This window comes from Mollisia scopiformis (assembly GCF_001500285.1).
Source record: "Mollisia scopiformis unplaced genomic scaffold LY89scaffold_34, whole genome shotgun sequence".
Classification (NCBI taxonomy): Eukaryota; Fungi; Ascomycota; class Leotiomycetes; order Helotiales; family Mollisiaceae; genus Mollisia; species Mollisia scopiformis.
The window spans coordinates 467,192-481,299 of record NW_017263614.1 but is presented as its reverse complement, the minus strand read 5'-3'; the positions used below and the strand labels follow the sequence as shown (position 1 = coordinate 481,299).

The following is a 14,108-nucleotide window of genomic DNA, read 5'->3' as shown; positions in this document are numbered from 1 at the left end:
GTACCGAAGGTCCCCGGTGAGATGCTCAAAGTATCACTTGATTTTCTTATGGAATGATCCCAGCATGATTCAACGATATTCAATCCGGACATATCTGAGAAATGATCAAACAAAACAAAACATATGTTTGAACAATAAGTATCGACACGAAGGTGACGCTTTGTTACTCGTACGTTACGACCAAACTCCAATTCCAATGTCAATAACAGACAGCTGCGTACCAAACACATTAGTTCAAAACTTCAAATATCAGACAACCAATTCATGCCATCGCCGTCGAAGCGTCGCCCCAAGTTTCCGCAATCTTTGTACTCAAAGCCTTCGCAATCTTCTTCCTCGGAACAGGATGGTCCATCGCCTTCGACACCATATCCCATTTCCTGTTCTTGCCCACTTCACCACTCCCGTGCACATCCTCAATCTTCCGATATGCTTCGATGAGCTCGATAGGAGTCTTCCATTTCTTCTGCAGTTCGATTGCCTTCTCCCCCGTCAGACCTCTTGTGCACATGAGCATCTTGAGGAAAATGTCACGTAATGTCAAAGTTTCTGACTTGGATCCGAGACAGGCGAAGGCGTCGTAGGTGAGATGATAGTCGATCGCAGGCTCTTTCTTTTCTAAATGTGCTAGCAGAGGATTGTAGTTGTTCACTGTAACAACACTCGTTGGAATGACATGCAATGACTTGCTCTCATATTTCTGCTTCAAGAGTTTCGTCATGCCAACGAGATAGCGGATTGTGTCATCCATCTTGAGGGTCCTCTTGACGAAATAGCCGTCGATGACTTGAGAAGATGCAATGGCAGTTGTGATCGCTTCCGCCATATTCGTAATTGAGTCTGAACGAGTGGTGACTTCTTCTACGATGTAGATTGCGTTCTTGATTCCTGATTTGCGCAGTCGAAACTTTTGTTCGTGAAAGCGACCGTCTTTGATTGAAGACACAAGGTCATCGAGTCTTTTCCTCTCAACAACGTAGTCTAACATGATCTCGTCGCCCTCAAGACCCCGTCGATTCAACAGTCCAGGATCGTGCATTTTGGCAACCCAAAGTACATCGCCCAACTTCAGAGCACGTACGCTTGGTATGACTCCCTTTGCAGTGAGGTTCTTCTCCATGTAGTCTCGATCATTCTTCCCAAAGATTTCACGGTTGTCGAGGACCAATTCGACCGTGAAGGAGCCAGGCTCGAGCACAATCGGACTGAAGGTTGGCAGAGCGTTAGGATTGGCGACCACTGATCCTTGTGGAATGAGGTCCGCAGTCGCAGAGTCCATAGACGGTTCAATAGGTAGACCTGGAGCTGAAGCCGGAATAGGACTTCCTGCAACATCAGGAGAATCGTCGTCGTTGTCCGTCGTAGCCCTCTGAGCGCCTACGAATGTATCTAAACGGCCTTGAGATGGATCGCTGGCCTTCTTGATCCTATTGACTACTTCCCATCCATCATCGGTCAATGCATATTTCTTGGTCGGCCTACCCTTCTCCGAAACAAGATCCTTATCCTTGAGAGTACCGATGGAGTTCCAAGCTGTGTAAAATTTCCCGGCGTCCTGGGGTACCGTGAAAGACGAATCACAATGCTGTTGTGCCAATGCGATGACCCGTTGCTTGTCGATTCCAGCATGATCTTCATCCAACGTGGACAACGCCAACATGATGGCATATGGGCCTGATCTCAAAGCCGGTACATATGGCTTGGGCTTTCTCTTCTTCTTTGGTGATGGCGACGCAGACTCTCCGGTATCTCCGTCCTCGCCAAGATTCAGCTTCCTCTTCTTCCTGGGCTTCTTGGGTATTGGCAGGTTGTTTTTTCTGCAGTGATCTTCCACGGCCTCTGCAAGCTTCTTAGCAAATGTTGGTCCAATGCCAGAGAGCATTGTGGCTTCCGAAGCGTGATCAAACTTGAGTGGGCACCCTTTCAATGCATCATAAGCTTTCTTGTAAGAAAGTTGTCCCTTGCTGTTGCGGTCTCGAGCCTTATCCCACCATTCTTTCATGATCTTCACAAGCATCGGGTTCGCACAGTCTTCGTCGCTCGGCATTGTGGCGAGGGGCAATTGTGATGGGGATTGCAAAGTTGGAGCAAGCAGCTAATTAATCATGAAAGCAAAGGGAATATGAGCAGCAATACGACATGTTGACTGTTGATGATTGCTGGACGTGAAGATAGACTTTAAATTACGCGACAGAAATCGAATGGCGCGGAGTCAGCTGATCAAGCTACAGGGATCAAGCTGCCCCTCAAAGCGGTGAAGCTGCACCACCCAAAATAGAAAGAAAAGCCACAGCTAGGGCCACAAAGCTCAGCCAGCAAGAATCCGACCACTTTACGCCCAGCATCTCACTCTCACTCAGCTTTGCTCTCTTCTCCTCTGCAGATATAATATCATCTTCCCCCTCTTCATATCTCAATTCTTCATCACGCCCACCACAATCATGGCAGACCAAATCCTCGCTGCTTCCAACAAACACCCAAAGCCTGTCGATCGTGTTTTCCAGTATGGCACTGCGGGGTTTCGAATGAAGGCTACCCTCCTCGACAGCGTTGTCTTTCGCGTTGGATTAGTCGCAGCCCTACGTTCCCGCAAACTTGGAGGCCAGACAATTGGTGTTATGATCACTGCATCGCACAATCCTCCTGAAGACAATGGCGTGAAGCTTGTGGATCCAATGGGAGAAATGCTGGAGAATGCGTGGGAGGCATATTCGACCGAGCTTGCGAACGCCAAAGATGAAGATGTGCCAAAGGTTTATCAGAGCTTGGAGGAGAAGCTGAAGATCAATCCAGAGACGCCTGCTAGAGTCATTTATGCAAGGGATACTCGTCCATCTGGTCCCAAGCTGGTTCAGGCTCTGGTTGATGCGCTGGAGGCTGCTGGAGCTGAGTACACGGATTACAAGCTATTGACTACACCACAATTGCACTACCTTACACGATGCACAAACACTGAGGGCACACCACAAAGTTATGGAGATGTTAGTGAGAAGGGATACTATGAGAAGCTCAGTGAGGCATTTGTGCGAGCCATGAAAGGAAAGAAGGCCAGCGGAGCAGTCACTGTTGATTGTGCCAATGGTGTTGGTGGACCAAAACTGGCAGAGCTTCTGAAGTTCTTACCCAAGGCCTCCGCAGGTGGTGTGGATATCAAGATCATTAATGATGATGTCCTCAAGGCGGAGGTTTTGAACCATGAGGTATTTAATTCCTGAAGCCCTGTATGCACTCTGCTGACTCTTCCAGTGTGGCGCAGACTACGTTAAGACAAAGCAACGAGCACCACCATCTTCGAAAGCTGGCAACAACGACCGTTGCTGTTCACTGGACGGTGACGCTGATCGTATCATTTACTACTTCAACGATCCTGAACACGGCTTCCGTCTTCTTGATGGCGACAAGATTGCGACTTTAGCAGCATCATTCATTGGCGATCTTGCCCGCGAAGCACGTCTCATCAACGGACTGAAAATTGGTGTCGTCCAGACTGCATATGCCAATGGGGCATCAACAAAATACGTCGAGAAGCAATTGGGCCTCCCTGTTGTATGCACACCAACTGGAGTGAAGTGGTTGCATCATGCGGCAACAAAATTTGATGTCGGTGTCTACTTCGAGGCCAATGGCCATGGAACAGTGGTCTTTTCACAACAGGCACTGAAGGCATTCCACACCAAGGAGCCTGAATCACCTGCTCAAGCTGCAGCATTGGAGACCCTGCGCGCATTAAGCGACCTCATTAACCAGACTGTTGGTGATGCGCTGTCCGATATGCTTCTCGTCGAGATAATCCTTGCCCACAAATCCTGGTCTCCAAGAGAATGGGATCTTACCTACGTCGACCTGCCAAACAGACTGGTCAGAGTTGAAGTTGGAGATAGAAATCTCTTCAAGACCACTGACGCAGAGAGAAAATTGGTCGAGCCACAAGGCATTCAGGACCAGATCGACACGCTCGTCAAGAAATATAAGGACGGAAGATCGTTTGCCAGAGCTTCAGGTACCGAAGATGCCGTCAGAGTATATGCCGAAGCCGCAACAAGAAGTGAAGCAGACGATCTTGCAAGCAAGGTGTCTAGCATTGTTAAATTAGAGGGTGGTAGCAAGCAATAGAAATGAGAGATGTTGGATGAGAAACGAGACCATGAAAAAGCGCAGATTTGGGTAGGACATCTGATTATCAAGGAAGACAGAGATTAGCATTTATATCCACTCAAAAGTCTTTACTTATACAGTTCTTTTCTTGTGTTGTTTCTGTTGGTGAGGGGTAAATGGCGGGGTAGTTGTCGAGGGGGTACAGATGTCAAGTGACATGGCGGCTCGTCTCGCGTCACTCTGATGCAGCTAAGAATGATGATGTCAACTCAAAAGGTACAAGTCGTGACGCGTGTGTATAAGCACTTCCTTTTTTCTATCCATTCCTTCTCTCTCTCCTCTTGTCGATTTTGATATAAATATTTCACATGCGTCCCTCACCTCTCCGTCTCTTCAAATCCTTCCCACGACCATCCATACATCAGAGAATGGCAACAGGAATTCCATCTCAAACAGCACAACTCCAAAAACAAGCTAATATGTCTACCGATTCTGCATCAGAGGCGAAGATCAAGGAGCTGGGAATCCAGAGTAAATTTGACGTCAAAGAAGGCGTGAATCTTAGTGGAGAACAGAGAGTTATTGTTGGAAGCATCCTAGACGTATAATCAATCACCTTTCACTCTCTTCCTTTCCTACCCCATATACCGAGAAAGGAAGACTAACACCCACCCCAGCTCTTCGCCGGCACACCCACCCTCCCCAAACTATCCCTCTGGCTCGACTCCGCCACCTTCTCCGACCCCCTAACCAAAGCCGAAGGCCGCAAACAATACGCGGCCCAATGGTACGGCCTCGCAGCCGCCTTCTCCAAAATCGAGCAACTGCACACCCAGGTTACGTCCGCGGGGAACCCGATTGAGATGGATTTGAAGACGAGGTATACGGTTAAGGGCATCGGGAAGGAGACCGAGATTAAGAGTCTCATTAAGATTTGGACGAAAGAGGGGGGAAGCGGGCAGGGATTGAGGGTCGAGAAGGTGGAGGATCGGTGGGATGGGGAGATTCCTGAGGGGGCGTTTGCGAAGGTTAGTAGTGTTTTTGATTTGTGCCGCGTGCGATGGTGGAGTGAGGTGGTGTGGGCGTTGTTTTGTTGGATGGCTTGGGGGAGGGTTTGGGAGGTAAGTAGCGCAAGAGGGTCTCCTTATTGGCCAGGGGTGTGAGAGGGGTGTGGTTGAGGAAATGGGAGAGAAGATGGGAGAACTGTGGAAGAAAAGTATGCTGACATGATTTTGTAGGTGTTTCGAAACTTGAATAGTGTGGTTGTTCCGGCTTTTGTGAGTGTGCCGAAGAGTGAAGAAGAGGAGGCGAAGAAGTCGACTTAAGTCGGCTTAAAAGCCTTGATGAAGGCATGTATGTATAGTGCACTCGATAAAAGTGGTGTTATATTGGTACTCAATTCAAAATATATGATGGTCACGACACTGGCATAAATCAATGCCATAACATTCTTGCAGGCCTTGAAATGATCTTCGCATTCGTCTCATATTCTAGTGTAAAAGGAAACGGAAACGTCCCTGTATAGCTTGCCACGCTATGCTGCCATAGAACGCCAACCATTACAATGTCCATCCCTTTCGCTCGAAAAACAAGGACATTCCACCCAGCCATCGTATATCTCCGATCATCACATGCAAAAAAAGAAAAGTCCCGGGTCTGCGCTCTCAGCCGCGAAAGAACCCTTCCCCCAGACAACCTCCACCATATCTACACTTTATCAACACATCTTATACTCGCAGCTCCCCTCTGCTTGTCGTGTAGGATCGTCAGTTTGAAGCTGATAGCTGATCTTCACGTCCAGATCTCGCTTATTCTTCTCGTTAGGCTTGTTCTCCAACACACCACGGATCTGCTCTCCTTGTTGTACGGTCAGAACTTCGCGGAGGTAGAACACCGTTTGCTTCCAGTGCGTATACTTGGTATGAGGGCCGGTGCTGAAGCGGATGGGTTTATGGCAAGCGGTGAAATCGATGTCGAACCATGCGATCAGGGCGTGGACGAAGTCATCGCGACGGCAATCAAGGACGAAAGGGGAGGAGAATGCGAGATCTGCGGTTGTGCATGTGTAGAGGTCGAGGGTTAGGACGGCGGTTGGGTCGGTGACAACAGCTTTGATCTCGACAGTGTCGACGAGAGGTTCGGTGAGCGCGGTGTGCTTTAGAGGAGAGTAATCGAACCCGTACACATTGTCCCAGACTGCGACGATTAGCCTTTAACGAGCGAGGTTGAGTAGGCGCGTGCTTACATCCAATCTTCTCGTCCTTGTACTCGCCATCCTCAATACCTGCCATGAAGATGGTGGCCTTATCTGGGAAGATCAAGCCATTGGGAGCAAGATACTTGTCGCGCGCATACAGCACGGTATCCAACATGGACTCATAGAGAAGGAAGTACCCCATCCACTCCGAGATGATGATATCAACCTTGGGAAATGGTAGCTCAACCTCCTCCATCTTGCCCTGGATCAGAGTAATCTTGTCCGACATGCCATTTACTGCGACAATCTCGCGTGCCTTGTCGATGATGGTAGACATATCAACACCAATGACATGCTTTGCACCAGCCTTGACCGCGAACCTAGAATTGTCTTAGATGTGGTGGTGGGGTATTTTGAGCAAGGCGGGGCATACATGGAGAGGATCGAGGTACCGCAACCGACGTCGAGTACGATCTTGTCCTTGAACAGATGCTTATTCTGCACAATGGCATTCATGTAGGAACGGGTCCGGACTTCATCTTTCTGGAAGGCTGTCAGAAGCAGATCTCAATAAGGGACGCTGTCTAGCTTTCGGTACACACCAACATTTCTTCATGGATACCTTAACGGTTTCATTAGCATATCCCTCAACTAAGGTCCCTTATGCGAACATACCATGGTGATTGTAGCTATAGATCAGTCAATATGTGCGAGTCGTGTGAGGTGTGGTGGGTATTATTTACCTGTTGAAGTAATGAACTTCGGAATGCTCCATTCCTTTCATCTTGTCGTCTGCCATGATTGCGATTCTGCGAAAGATGGCGCAAGAAGATACGCTGTAGCAGAAACGAAGAAGAAGAACGCGCTGGGAGAAGAGTTGAGGTTTTGGATCGCGTGGAGCAAGCGGTCAATAAAGTTCGATTCCAAGGGATTTTTTTCCACCCTCGAATGGGAACTGCCACGAGTTTCCGCTTTGAGGCAGCTAGCTGAAAAGGGCTAGGCCGGAGTATGGAGAAGATCAAAGTGAGGGAAGAAGTGCCAGACTTTGCAAGTTTTTATTGTCTGTACATTGATACGGGACCTTGGAAAGTCAAAAGCATCAATGATTACAATCAAGAAAAGAAATCTAGGCATGGCCCGTAATTTTAAGAACATCATGCAGAGTCATGTGCGGTAATCAGAAGCGAATCATGGATGTAAAAAAGTAGTAGCCTCGAGCGCAAGGCTGTCTCGACGACGGTGAACTTTTTGACCAACTTGTGTATATATTTGATTAAGCAATTTTGTGACTAGACTAACTTTCTACCACACCCTCTAACACGTCCTAATACTATTGTGATTGAATTCTTCGTTCTTCTTTTTAGCGCAAAGAAAAACAATACTTTGGTACTCGCTTAGCTCCCGCACCCTAAAAAAAACCGGTGTGTTCACATTCACGAAGGGCTGCGGTTCACCACTTGACCCAACTTGCAACCCCGCCACATCCCACCTCGAAAAACTTCAACTCGACTCCATCGCAACACAATCCTCCTCCATCATTCAACCACCAACCACAACCACGACGACGACTCCATCACGTGTATCTACATCGCAAAGGAGTTGCGCAACACATTGCGACAGCATTGCAACTTGCTACGAGATCTGGCTGATCCATCTGATCTACCTGAGGTCTGCGCGGGCTGATACGGAGTCATCTTCATCATGCCTCCCAAGATCCCGACTCATGTCCCTCCAATCAACCCCCTCAAGAACCGCCATCAAATAAAGAATCCCCCAGCAATCAAGAACCGACAAAGCACTCCGGCCAGAAAGCCTCGTCCAAAAGTCTGCCCCAACAAGCAGTGCAATTCGCCCAACATCGACGATGGCATCTGTACAGATTGCGGCTACATCCTCGATGATTCGAACATTGTAGCCGAAGTCCAGTTTGGCGAGACCGCGAACGGTGCTGCAATGGTTCAGGGAACATATATCGGCGCTGATCAAGGTGGAGCTGCCAGTATGGGCATTGGTGGTAGAGGCGACGGCCAAAACAACAGACAGCAGACTCTCGCAAATGGTATGTCATATTCCCTCTCTCATGCGCTCACTTTCAACTAACTTCTTATAGGCAAAGCCTTGATGGTACAATTGATGCATCAACTCAATCTCAACCAGCCAGTAATCGATGCTGGACATCAAATCTTCAAGCTGGCTGCCAATGCAAACTTCATCCAAGGTCGACGTGCAGACATGGTTGCGGTTGTATGCTTGTACAGTGCATGCCGTAAGAGCCGGCCATGCAGAGTTATGCTCATAGATTTTGCAGACAAGGTTAACGTAAGTACCACCTCCACCAATGCAAAATAACCTGCTGATTAATTTCTCAGATCAATGTCTTCAAGCTTGGTGCTACCTTTAAAGCCCTCCACAAAGCCATTCCCATTGCTGCGGACGGTATCGTGCCAGTTCTACCAGAAGACTTGATCCATCGATTCGCCCAGAAGCTTGAATTCGACGATCTTTGCGACAAGGTTGCTGAAGACGCCATCAGAATGGTGAAGCGTATGAGCTTAGATTGGATGGTCATGGGGAGACGTCCATCCGGTGTCTGTGGTGCTTGCCTTATTCTTGCTGCTCGCATGAACAATTTCCGCCGCACCATCACCGAGGTCGTATACATTGTCAAAGTCACGACAAATACTATTCAAAAGCGTCTCGAGGAATTCAAGTTGACACCTAGCAGTGCTCTCACTGTTGAAGATTTCCTGCACAACGAGTTCTTGGAGTCGGCTCATGATCCTCCATCATTCTACGAGAAGACGGAAGAGTTCCAGAAGACAAAGAAGAGACGCAAGAGAAAAGGCCACGAGGCATTGGATAATGAAGATGGCTCAAGCAGCGAGAACGGCTCACCAAATAAACGACAAAAGACAGCTACACCAGGTCCTGACCAACATATCGAGCTTCGTCGGGATGCAGATGGTTTTGCTATTCCACCAATCCCAAATCAAGCCAACAACACTCCGGCTGTGGTCAATGACCCTGAGAGCAATATTGATCCTTCTCTTCGGTCGATCTTATCCCAGACAAATTCCAGTAGCCCTCCCCCGGCACAGTCAGCTGATACTGCGCCATCAAGAACCTCCCCAGGTATTTCAGACCAGCTGAACACCCCTCCGTCAACACAATCTGCTGAACCTTTACTCTCTTCGACTTCATCGAATGATACCTCCGTTCAGTCTAACATCACACCCCCTCCAAGTCAAACTGAGTCTGGTCAACCAGTTGTTGGCGGAGAAGTCCCTGACGTTCCTGATGATGTTCTTGACGATCAGACTGAGACGACTTTCGAAAAGCTTGTCGCAGCTTTCGGAGACGGCGATGAAGACAGCGATGAAGACGAAGAAGTTGTCCAGGCGAACCCGAGATCTGGCAAGAGAGGTCCTGACCATCGCCCGATTCGGGTTGATCCAAGATGGGCTAGTGTTGAAGAGGAATTGGAACAGGAAATCGATGAAGTGATCAACGATCCCAACACCATCGAGCATGCCGAACGTTATGCTATTGCTAAGCAACGTGCAGCTGTCCACATGATTGCAGCCGCAAAGAACAACCCCCAAAAAGAAGTCAGCATGGACGTTCATATTGGTGAAGATGAATTCAAAGACGATCCTGAAGTTATGTACTGCTTATTGTCAGCCGCGGACTCTGCGGTCAGAGAGCAGGTTTGGGTCAATAATAATAAGGCATGGCTACGCAAGCAACAGCTTCGAGAATGGGAGAGGAAGGCAGCCGAGAATGGTCCTCCAAAAGCCAAGCGAAATCGCAAGAAGAAGCCTCGCATGGGTGAAAACCAAACCAGCGCTGCCAACAGTCCAGCTGAAGCAACACAAGAAGCTCTACAGCGCCATACATACTCCAAGAAAATCAACTACGATGCCATTCAAGGTCTCTTCGACACAAGTGGCTTTCTTGGCGGAGGACTTGGTAGCGCCGCGACTAGCAGGGTCACATCCCAAGCTGGCAGTGAGCTCGGATCCGATGCGGGATCAAGAGCTTCTTCCGTTGCACCATCAACTGCGGGCGGAGACGACAGTGAAATTGACACGGATCCTCTGTCTCTGTTCCCGATTCCGAAATACCTACAACCAGGAAAACGCTACCGTAACCCGAATCCCAAGAGACAAGCTTCTAGATCTGCATCCCGTGCCTCACCAGCTCCTAGAACCCTCCTTCCACGACCATCCGCAGAACCAGAATCCAGCAGATCGAGTCCGGCTCCTGCTCCCGAGGAAGAAGAAGAAGAGGACATGGACGAAGACTCCTTCGACTATGTCTCAACAGCCAAAGCTGCCCCAGCCAGACAAGAAGAGGTTGTCGATGACTGGAAAGCTGCGCTCAAGGCACCAAAAGGCGACGTCGTCAGCCCGGATGCAGACGATGATGCATATGAAGACGAGGATAACTATGATATGGGTGATATTGAACCGGGTGGTCTTGGTGACTTTGATGATGAGGAAGAGCCTGGTGGGTTTGATGTGGATGAGGATATGGCAGACTATCAGTAGATAATGGATGCATGATTGGGGCGTTATGGGCATAAAGGGGCATATGGGAGGCTATTTGCTTGTAGATTAGGTACTATACTAGAATACTACATTGAATGGAGACTGGGATCTTTGGACTATATGACATCGTCCTTTTCGTGGTAAGTGCTTCAATGTTTCTTGCTGACTTTTGAGAAGTTCTATGCAGTTGTAGGACACCCTCTCTTCTGATCTCTTTTTGGTGCCCAGTTATGCTGTTCGCTAGAGCTTTTGGTGTTCATTGCTATCTATTTGGGGAAGTTGCGAACATCGGCGAAGTGACGTTCTGGTGATTGTTCAGTGCTCTTTCCTTACATGCGAAACATGCCATGTAAGTTCATTCTCTAGTCGATGTTTTCTTCTTCAGCCATCCCACGATTCATTGTCCTAATTCACGTCGCACATCATGTACAATCTTCCCGCCCCCGTTGTTGCTGTCTGGCTTGCTCTCTGGATTGCGTTGCTGTGTATCAGACGAGAGCTTCCCATCAGACATTTTCAGTTGCTCATCTCCTGGTCGATCTTCTACTTCTCGACCGTCAATGCTGTCATGACGAGAACAGATTGGCGGCAGGGAGAGAACTTTTCTGGCATGATGTTCTCCTGTCTTGCGGCGCTTTTCAACACTCTCTGTCACTTCTACAATTTCGAGGATCCGCATCCAAAGTTTGCACTGGCTGCAGGGTCGTGGGCGTGCAGTTTTTTTTTGGACTTTATGCTTCAGCATCCAATATGATAAACTATCCTAGTGACAGCAACGAGCTGTCACTTTTCCTTGCGGTCATTTCGATTTTTGCCAACCTTCTATTTATCATATTTGCAGTTGGGAAGGATTGGTGGCAGAAGGTGCAAGAGAGGAGGGCGATGGAGAAGGATCACCCCGTGTGAACGTGTGTTCGCCTATCGTCTATGCGGTTTCTGACCAGTCCATCGCGATTAGTAGGAGTTCTTCCGAACAACTGATGGTGTCTGCGATGGACCAATTAGGCACGGGTAGCCCAAGATGAGTTTGGCCGTCGCGTGGCCTTGGGCGTCAGTACTTGAGGTTGTCCTCCACGATCGAAAATCACAATTCGATCGACAACCTCGAAGAAGCTAACAAACTCAACAACATTATCTCTAATCATACACACGAATTCGAAACACATACGCACGAAATAAGCACACTCCTTGAAGCACACTTAAGGACATTTCATGGCTGGCTCTAAGGTATGACGTTTGTAATGTCTATGAAGAATATCGTATAAACTAACTGGAACGGATATAGAGACGAGACATTCACGAAACCCCTCTCCGGCATAGAGATGCCGGTGAAGCACACAAAGAAAGCAGGCGATGACCTCCACTCAAGCACAACACGCAACGACACCCTATTTTGAGGACACCGGTCTTCAGAACATACTTCTCTACAATAAATTTCCACCTCTTCATTTCATCGTCGACCGATCCTTGTCGTAAGGAAAAAGCTGTTGGATTTCTTAACATCACCATGTCTATCGAACAGGATGTGCAACTTTCCATTGGGCCTGTCTGCACTATGCAGATCAATACTTGTCATGGCTGCAGGACACCCAACAGATAGACTGGTATTTTCTGTCCTGGAAGAAGAATCTCGTATATAAACCAGCAGGATTCATAGACATCCAAGATGATCCAAGCAAGCATGCCGTATTCTTAGCCTCAAACCCAAGAGCGATCTCGTTTGCCGCCTCTTTTTCTGGTACCGAGCCTGAAATTAGAATATGGGCCGCACCCGGCTCTGCATTAGCGCTTCTATCAGTCCACATCCACACGAGGGCCGTATTTAAGACTGCAGTAATGGAACACCAAGAACATAAAATGCAGCACTCGTCGCTTTCACCAACTATAACATAAATCGCCGAGATTTCTTCTTCAGAATTTCATACCGATCCCTTGTTCATTCGACGCCATGACTCAGGTCACTCCTCTTCAGTCATACCTTCGACCACGAACAAGTCGAATACTGCCGCTGTGGAAGTTATCATACTTGCTTCAGCTGGCAAGTCCTGTGCTACTACTTGGTCTTGCTGTATACAGCTTCATGACGCACACTCCCGCCCCAAACGCAAAATTTACTGGTGAAGAGTTCCTGCCAGTAGTGTTGATACCACAACCTCTGATTCATTTCTCCCTCCTGTACTTTACCGACTTCACATTTAAACTTCCAAGATTGCCCGAGAACAAGAATGCAGACGAAATTGCGTCTCTCGTCGAAACATACATAGATCCCAAACGTGGTACAGCATTTCTCTCGACCCGAAGGCAACAAATCGAAGACTTTGCGCTGTACTTGGCAGACCCCAATCGACATGCTGGCAATCTATTTTCCCGAACACGCAATACAGTCCTTGGCTCTTTCTATCTCGCGTTATTCTTGTTTACGTGGTCAATGCTCTATGCTCTCGACATATGCGTTGTCGGTGGCTGCAACATTGTCTGGAAGCTCTTAATGTGGACCGAGTTTTGTCTCATGACATTCTCGGTGCTGATTTACGCAATTGAGACGCCATGGTACTTGCATATGGGTCGCTTAGCAAGGAACATCAGGATGGAATGTATGTGTGTTCACTCGGAAAAGGCAATTCTAGGAAAGGAGAGTTTGGCAGAAATCATCGAACGTCTTCTGGAACTTTTCGAAGATGAGAATGTGGATAGAGACGAGAGGCGAAACGTGATTCGGGCATCCATTCGGGACGATGACCGTCAGGGATGGGGTGTTTTTGGCCGGGGTGAGAAAAGGGTTCTGTTAGTCTAAGAGTGGCGTTAAGAGTACAGTAGAGGGGATATAAGATGATGACTTTGTGGGACAATAAATAAGTTCAATCTTTTGTGTGAAGTCAAGTTTTTAAAGTTAAAGTGGTGTAAGTAGAATATAAATCTGATAGTGTTTTTTTCTCTCGAAGAATTTGCTTTTGCCACTCACATTCTCCCACAGAATCTTGAACAACGTCATTGATTCCCAGTTTCTGTAATGTTATTTGACTTTCAAAAAATGGCTGCCTCTTGTAAACTAGTCCTCTTCTTTTATTTTCTGGAGTTGTGGTCGAATTAATTACACGCACTCCACTCAATTTGAAGGACATAGCTATATTTTGACTGCTATAAAATAAGATATGTTTAAAGCCGATATCTAAAGCTCTAAAGGCCTCGCTATCCCCTCAAGCGCCAATTCGCTTGGGAATTTTAGCGCAGTACCAGGGAGCTTCAGCGGTCTTTAGCGATCAATA

General features: G+C 47.9%; 7 protein-coding genes across 7 annotated transcripts; 5 read left to right on the top strand and 2 right to left on the bottom strand.

Moving 5' to 3' along the window:
• Nucleotides 1-58: 58 nt before the first annotated feature.
• Nucleotides 59-2,159, bottom strand: LY89DRAFT_691372 (uncharacterized protein). Its single transcript, XM_018216303.1, has one exon. It carries the CDS (start codon nucleotides 2,045-2,047, stop codon nucleotides 263-265), a length of 1,785 nt encoding a protein of 594 aa, XP_018062455.1. The 5' UTR covers nucleotides 2,048-2,159; the 3' UTR covers nucleotides 59-262.
• A 282-nt stretch (nucleotides 2,160-2,441) lies between these two features.
• LY89DRAFT_677417 (Phosphoacetylglucosamine mutase) lies at nucleotides 2,442-4,113 on the top strand (the record flags this gene model as incomplete). The annotated part of the gene is made up of 2 exons (XM_018213679.1): nucleotides 2,442-3,200; nucleotides 3,247-4,113. The coding sequence occupies 2 exons, from the start codon at nucleotides 2,442-2,444 to the stop codon at nucleotides 4,111-4,113; spliced, it is 1,626 nt and encodes a 541-aa protein (XP_018062454.1).
• Nucleotides 4,114-4,523: 410 nt separating this feature from the next.
• LY89DRAFT_702140 (uncharacterized protein) lies at nucleotides 4,524-5,420 on the top strand (the record flags this gene model as incomplete). Its single annotated transcript, XM_018217235.1, has 3 exons — nucleotides 4,524-4,697; nucleotides 4,773-5,123; nucleotides 5,334-5,420. 3 exons carry the CDS (start codon nucleotides 4,524-4,526, stop codon nucleotides 5,418-5,420), a joined length of 612 nt encoding a protein of 203 aa, XP_018062453.1.
• A 129-nt stretch (nucleotides 5,421-5,549) lies between these two features.
• Nucleotides 5,550-7,385, bottom strand: LY89DRAFT_691370 (S-adenosyl-L-methionine-dependent methyltransferase). Its single transcript, XM_018216302.1, has 6 exons — nucleotides 7,036-7,385; nucleotides 6,968-6,981; nucleotides 6,895-6,914; nucleotides 6,726-6,835; nucleotides 6,341-6,672; nucleotides 5,550-6,291 (listed from the first exon to the last, which is right to left on the bottom strand). Exons 1-6 carry the CDS (start codon nucleotides 7,089-7,091, stop codon nucleotides 5,813-5,815), a joined length of 1,011 nt encoding a protein of 336 aa, XP_018062452.1. The 5' UTR covers nucleotides 7,092-7,385; the 3' UTR covers nucleotides 5,550-5,812.
• Nucleotides 7,386-7,790: 405 nt separating this feature from the next.
• Nucleotides 7,791-10,948, top strand: LY89DRAFT_789330 (uncharacterized protein). The gene is made up of 3 exons (XM_018223240.1): nucleotides 7,791-8,351; nucleotides 8,403-8,611; nucleotides 8,662-10,948. The coding sequence occupies exons 1-3, from the start codon at nucleotides 7,994-7,996 to the stop codon at nucleotides 10,840-10,842; spliced, it is 2,748 nt and encodes a 915-aa protein (XP_018062451.1). The 5' UTR covers nucleotides 7,791-7,993; the 3' UTR covers nucleotides 10,843-10,948.
• A 318-nt stretch (nucleotides 10,949-11,266) lies between these two features.
• Nucleotides 11,267-11,867, top strand: LY89DRAFT_677413 (uncharacterized protein; the record flags this gene model as incomplete). The annotated part of the gene is made up of 2 exons (XM_018213678.1): nucleotides 11,267-11,547; nucleotides 11,684-11,867. The coding sequence occupies 2 exons, from the start codon at nucleotides 11,267-11,269 to the stop codon at nucleotides 11,865-11,867; spliced, it is 465 nt and encodes a 154-aa protein (XP_018062450.1).
• An 840-nt stretch (nucleotides 11,868-12,707) lies between these two features.
• Nucleotides 12,708-13,636, top strand: LY89DRAFT_789329 (uncharacterized protein; the record flags this gene model as incomplete). Its single annotated transcript, XM_018223239.1, has 1 exon — nucleotides 12,708-13,636. Exon 1 carries the CDS (start codon nucleotides 12,791-12,793, stop codon nucleotides 13,634-13,636), a length of 846 nt encoding a protein of 281 aa, XP_018062449.1. The 5' UTR covers nucleotides 12,708-12,790.
• Between the last annotated feature and the right edge of the window lie 472 nt (nucleotides 13,637-14,108).

Coding starts and splice junctions, on each gene's coding strand:
- LY89DRAFT_691372 (XM_018216303.1), bottom strand. CDS start 2,047: ATGCCGAGCGACGAAGACTGTGCGAACCCGATGCTTGTGAAGATCATG.
- LY89DRAFT_789330 (XM_018223240.1), top strand. CDS start 7,994: ATGCCTCCCAAGATCCCGACTCATGTCCCTCCAATCAACCCCCTCAAG. Junction 8,352..8,402: donor ACAGCAGACTCTCGCAAATG/GTATGTCATATT, acceptor AACTTCTTATAG/GCAAAGCCTTGATGGTACAA. Junction 8,612..8,661: donor ATTTTGCAGACAAGGTTAAC/GTAAGTACCACC, acceptor TTAATTTCTCAG/ATCAATGTCTTCAAGCTTGG.
- LY89DRAFT_691370 (XM_018216302.1), bottom strand. CDS start 7,091: ATGGCAGACGACAAGATGAAAGGAATGGAGCATTCCGAAGTTCATTAC. Junction 6,836..6,894: donor GTATCCATGAAGAAATGTTG/GTGTGTACCGAA, acceptor ACAGCCTTCCAG/AAAGATGAAGTCCGGACCCG. Junction 6,292..6,340: donor CAAGGACGAGAAGATTGGAT/GTAAGCACGCGC, acceptor TAATCGTCGCAG/TCTGGGACAATGTGTACGGG.